Raw genomic sequence first — 6,000 nt, 5'->3', positions numbered from 1 at the left:
CAATCACCGACCACCACTGAGCCAATGGATTGTGAAACGAATTCCTCCTGCACAGCCCGATCACATAGTTTCATCACGAAGATCGGGTATCCAGCTAGTTTTCTATAGGCACAAGTTGAGTTACTCTTTCTTCTTTTAAACGCTCTGACGAAAAATACCTGCATTTAGGTGGCAAAAACCCATATATTTAAATAAACCAGTTTTCTGACCACTTAGGCTCAGGCATTTCCTGAACATTAGTCCCAAGGATACGAAGGAAAAACACGCTGACTGAAAGACATCCGTGCACTGTTCGCAGTTATTTCCATGAGGCCTGTTATTCCAGTTAAATGCCAGGAATTTTAAATCTGAATTTCAAAACACAGAATACGAAGGATCCTTACTGTTCTTTGCCAGCATCTTTCGGTTCTGACCGAAGAAATGCAGGGGTCTCCAAATTTAGCGGCTTTTAAGACTTGCGGACTTCAACTCCCAGAATTCCTGGCTGTCTGAGGAATTCTGGGAGTTGAAGTCCACGCGTCATAATGTTGCCAAGCTTGGAGACCCCTGCTTTGAAGTCTTGGTTGAAAAGTAGAATTGAATACATGGATTGGGTCCCCATCAGGGATCGGTGCTCTCGCCTCTCCTGTTCAACACATACATGAAACCGCTGGGCGAGATCATCCGTGGCTTTGGGGTGGGATATCATCTGTATGCTGATGATACTCAGCTATACATTTCCACCCCGAACCACCCCAATGAGGCCGTCGAAATGATGTCCCGGTGTTTGGAGGCCGTACGGGTCTGGATGGATGGCAACCGACTAAAACTCAACCCTTCCAAGACGGAGTGGCTGTGGCTTCCGGCCTCCCGGTTCAACCAGGTGCTTCCATCTCTGGCCATTGGGGGCGTGCAACTAGCCCCCATGGAACAGGTGCGCAATTTGGGCGTCCTCCTAGATGCCCGGCTGTCCATGGATGACCATGTAACAGCCGTGGCTAGGGGGGCGTTCCATCAGGTCCGCCTGATGCGCCAATTGCGCCCCTTATTGGACCGGGATGCCCTACGCACAGTCACCCATGCGCTAGTGACGTCTCGCCTGGACTACTGCAATGCTCTCTACATGGGGCTTCCCTTGAGATGCACTCGGAGACTACAGTTGGTCCAGAATGCGGCCGCGCGGGTGATTATGGGGAGGTCTAGATACTCCCCTGTAACACCTCTCCTGCGCGAGCTGCACTGGCTTCCTGTGGTCTACCGAGTGCGTTTCAAGGTTTTGATTATGATCTTTAAAGCGCTTCATGGCAGAGGACCTAGTTACATGCAGGATCGCATCCTGCCCCACACATCCCTACGACCAATTCGCTCACACAGAGAGGGACTTCTCCGGGTGCCGTCCGCCAAACAGTGTCGGGGGGCGACATCCAGGAGCAGAGCCTTCTCTGTGATGGGCCCAGCCCTGTGGAATGACCTCCCCCGTGACATCAGGATTATTTCCGATCTCCGCTCCTTCCGTGTACAGTTGAAGACCCACCTCTTTCAATCATCCGGCCTGGCTCAACAGTAATCTTCTCATATTCCTCCTGACTGTCTTTTTTAAATTTTAAATTTTTATTGTATATTGGATTTTTTATTTGTTAATGGTTTTAATTTGTCTTAATGTTTTAATCTATTACCTCCTCCGTGCATGTATGTCTTTTGTATATATGTATGTTTATATATGTCTTGGTGTACGCCGCCCCGAGTCCTGCCCGGAAAGGGAGCGGCTAATAAATCCAAATTTATTATTATTATTATTATTATCACACCCGCATCCAGAAATGTATGTAACCTTCCACAAGATGAGGAAAATGTAAAAAAAAATAAGTAAAATAACAAAAGTCCTAAAAATAATTCTGAGGCAAATTTCAAAATAAGTCACAGTGCCTTTCAGGTATCAGAGTAAAAAAAAAACCATCTATTTCTATCTAGGAAGTGCTTAAATACTGTAAATTACAAGTAGTTCTTGACACAATCGTTTGTTTGGTGGCCAAAGTTACAATGAAAGGGTAAAAAGAGAGTTGTGACCGTTTTTCACACTTACAACGGCTGCAGTACCCCCATGGTCACCTGATCCAAATTAGGACGCTGGGCAACTGGCATGTCGGTTGCAGGGTCCCGGGGTCACATGGTCATTTTTTGCAACTTTCTGACAAGCAAAGTCAATGGGGAAGCCAGATTCACTTAACAACCTTGTTGCCAAGTTAACAACTGCAGTGATTCTGCGGCAAGTTAGGTTGTAAAATGAGGCGAAATTCATTTAATAACTGCCTCGCTTAGCAATGGAAATTCGGGGCTCTATTTGGTTGCAAGTCGAAAGCTACCTTTACGGCAGGGGCTAAGACGCTTAGCTTGTTGATCAGAAAGGTCGGCAGTTCGAATCCCAAGCGCCGCATAACGGAGTGAGCTCCCGTGACTTGTCCCAGCTTCTGCCAACCTAGCAGTTCGAAAGCATGTAAAAAATGCAAGTAGAAAAATAGGAACCACCTTTAGTGGGAAGGTAACAGCGTTCCGTGCGTCTTCGGCGTTTAGTTATGCTAAACATGACCACGGAGACGTCTTTGGACAGCGCTGGCTCTTTGGCTTTGAAACGGAGATGAGCACCGCCCCCTAGAGTCGGGAACGACTAGCATGTATGTGCGAGGGGAACCTTTACCTTTATTATCTAAGTATCAACCCGAGTCAAAAAAGTAAATCAATCTATTTCTAGGAAGTGCTTCGATGAACTTCTGAAATGAGCAAAGGTGAAAATCTCTTCTTTTTCCAGATTGAATCTTAATTCACACGGGCTTTGGAAGGGGAGAGAAAAATCCAATTCATATTTTCATTTGGAGAAGAGAAACCTACCCCCAACCCCCAATACACACAACCCCGAAAGAAAAGGGAAGTTATTTCACAAAAAGCTAAGGCAGATTTATTTATATTGTTGAAAAAAAAAAAAGGGAGGAAGAAAAAAGCAAGGAGAGAAAAAAAAAGTTTCACATATTCCCATCATGGGGAAAAAAAAAAAATCTCCATCCTGGAGTCAAATCTGATTTTTCTATCTTTGCAAGGAAGAGGCCGGGGGCTGTGGAAATCACTCCAGGGGCTTCAAAAGGATCGTAATTAGTCTCTCCTGCTACTTAAGCCAGGAAAAAAACAGAAGCAAACTTTGGAGAGGGAAGGCGGGCGATATGTACAAAGGTCTCTGCCGCTTGCTTGCTTGTTCTTCTGGCTGGCGAGTCTGTTAAATTCTCAATTTGTGCCGTTCACACTTGGGGAAGGAGGAAAGAGAGAGAGGGGGGGAGAGAGAGACAACTGGAGGGAGAGAATTGTGTGTAACGATGTGCATCTTTGTGATTCCACCCAAAAATCAAAATCCTCAGCGATGTGACGGCAACGGAGAGGGCAGTAGAAGCCGGAACGAAAAGAGGACTCAGGAGCAGGAATGTCCAGGGCCCCCGTCCCTGGCCTGACAATTCTCCACAACCTCAGTGTGCTTTGTGTTTCCCCTTTTTGTGTTTTTTGTCCTTCTTTTTGCTCGCGCACCGGGAGCAGAACCACTGTATCTCTTCCGGGGGAGCGGCCGTGATGCCGACACAGGGCCTGCGAAGGAGAAGGAGAAAGGGGTGAATGATGGCGGGAGGAGGAGAACGAGTCCTTGCAAATTTTTAACAGGATTAAACAGCTGCAGGTCGTCCTCGCCGTACGGCCACAACGGAGCCCCCAATTTCGGGTGCTAAGCAAAGATGGCCGTTAAGTGAGCTTTGACCTGTTTTACAACCTTTCTCCCCATGGGTGTTCAGCAGGGGTGATTTTCACTTACCGTCCCTACCAGTTTGCAAATGTGTGTGCGTGCATGCACAAGCTTGTCTTGCACGCGCCCTGTCCACGCATGCGCCCCACCTTCAGTGCATGCGCTTTGCTCAAGAAACATCCCTAAATGGGATGGAATAAAGCCAGGGTGGGTGGGCAGCCCCACCTGCAATTTACAATACAATACAATAGCAGAGTTGGAAGGGACCTTAGAGGTCTTCCAGTCCAACCCCCTGCCTAGGCAGGAAACCCTACACCGTTTCAGACAAATGGCTATCCAACATCTTCTGAAAGACTTCCAGTGTTGGGGCATTCACAACTTCTGGAGGCAACTTCTGTTCCACTGATTAATTATTCTAACTGTCAGGAAATTTCTCCTTAGTTCTAAGTTGCTTCTCTCCTTGATTAGTTTCCACCCATTGCTTCTTGTTCTACCCTCAGGTGCCTTGGAGAATAGCTTGACTCCCTCTTCTTTGTGGCAACCCCTGAGATATTGGAAGGCTGCTATCCTGTCTCCCCTAGTCCTTCTTTTCATTAAAGTAGACATTCCCAGTTCCTGCAAGCGTTCCTCATATGTTTTAGCCTCCAGTCCCCTAATCACCTTTGTTGCTCTTCTCTGCACTCTTTCTAGAGTCTCCACATCTCTTCTACATCTTGGTGACCAAAACTGAATGCTGTTTTACTATCTATTGTATCAGCTCCTCCTAAAATCATGAGGCATCATCCCTTTATTGCTTTTATTCTTCTAGACGTAGAATAGAATAACAGAGTTGGAAGGGACCTTGGAGGTCTTCTAGTCCAACCCCCTGCCTAGGCAGGAAACCCTATACCGTTTCAGACAAATATCTATCCAACATCTTCTTAAAGACTTCCAGTGTTGGGGCATTCATAGCTTCTGGAGACAAGGAGTTCCACTGGTTAATTGTTCTCACTGTCAGGAAATTTCTCCTCAGTTCTAGGTTGCTTCTCTCCTTGATTAGTTTCCACCCATTGCTTCTTGTTCTACCCTCAGGTGCCTTGGAGAATAGTTTGACTCCCTCTTCTTTGGGGCAGGCCCTGCTACTGGGGGCAGGCGAATCGGTCTGAATCGGCTGAGTACCACCTCTGGTGTTAAGTGAATCACCACCATGGTTAACAAGTTAGTCACATGGTTGTTAAATGAATCTGTTTTCCCCCTGGGCTTTGCCTGTCAGAAGGTCGTAAAAGGGGATTGACACGACCAGGGACATTGCAAGGGTCATAAATATGAGGTAGTTGCCAAGTTTCGGAATTTTGATCATGTGTCCCCGGATATACTGCCATTGTTGTGAGGGCGAAAAACGGTCCTAAGTCTGTGACGTTATCACTTCGAACGATCGCTAAACAAATGGTCACAAGTCAAGGACTATCTAGAATTTGATTTAAAAGGGGAGGGTACAACAGTTCGCCATCCCGGGACAGAGATTGGATACAATGTGGTTTAAAAAAAGCAACAAGCACAACAACACATTTTGTTCGACGATGGCTTCCTTTTCACACACACACACCTAACGATACGGGACGTCGCCTACAACTGAAGAGATTCCATAATTGTAATTTATGTGGTGTCAGCGCTGATCTCGTGTTTTTCCCCACCTCAAAAATCCTCCTGCAGATATGAATAAAATGAGACACCGGAGGATTTACTCAAGTGTTATTTCCTGTAGTTTCTCTTGTGAAACATGTTCTTAAGATACTTAGAATGGCTGCAGATCTCCGAGTATTAGCGTTATGCGTTTTCTCTGAATTGTACTTCCTGATATAAATATATATTTTTCCCACATCGTGCATAAACTGGAATGCATCTGTACAAAATCTGGGTGTTTTTTTTTTACACACTTCCTCTACTGTTTTACTCATTTTAGGGCCCTGGTTCTTTGGTTCTAATCTAAAGGGTTATATTCAGTGGAGGGATTCAGCCGGTTCGCACCTATTTGGGAGAGCCGGTTGTTAACTTTCAAAGCAGTTCAGAGAACCGGTTGTTGGAAGAAATCTTACTTTGTTTTTTCCCACTTTAGAGGGCTAATCCTGTAAGGAAGGCAGGAAGGAAACATTCTGGTGTTTCTAGCCTCATCTTTACTACAGAAATGGCCTCTCTGGTTAACCCTTATGACATTGTAACAGCTAAGGCGAAGCGCCCATCGATGTCAGTGACATTGAGTTGGTCAC

General features: G+C 46.0%; 1 protein-coding gene across 2 annotated transcripts in view; it reads right to left on the bottom strand.

Moving 5' to 3' along the window:
- Window positions 1-2,894: 2,894 nt before the first annotated feature.
- Window positions 2,895-6,000, bottom strand: part of TAF3 (TATA-box binding protein associated factor 3) — a 185,213-nt gene continuing 182,107 nt past the window's right edge. The window contains exon 7 of one of the 2 annotated variants that reach the window (XM_081958070.1): window positions 2,895-3,603. In XM_081958070.1, coding sequence (XP_081814196.1) covers window positions 3,489-3,603 — 115 coding nt within the window. In that variant the 3' untranslated portion in view covers window positions 2,895-3,488. The remainder of the gene's footprint in view (window positions 3,604-6,000) is intronic. The other variant, XM_081958069.1, reaches the window with a different exon arrangement.

The sequence above is a fragment of the Natrix helvetica genome, assembly GCF_964273705.1.
Source record: "Natrix helvetica genome assembly, chromosome: 6".
NCBI lineage: Eukaryota > Metazoa > Chordata > Lepidosauria > Squamata > Natricidae > Natrix > Natrix helvetica.
The sequence above is the reverse complement of the archived record's forward strand: the minus strand, read 5'-3'. Positions and strand labels throughout refer to the sequence as shown.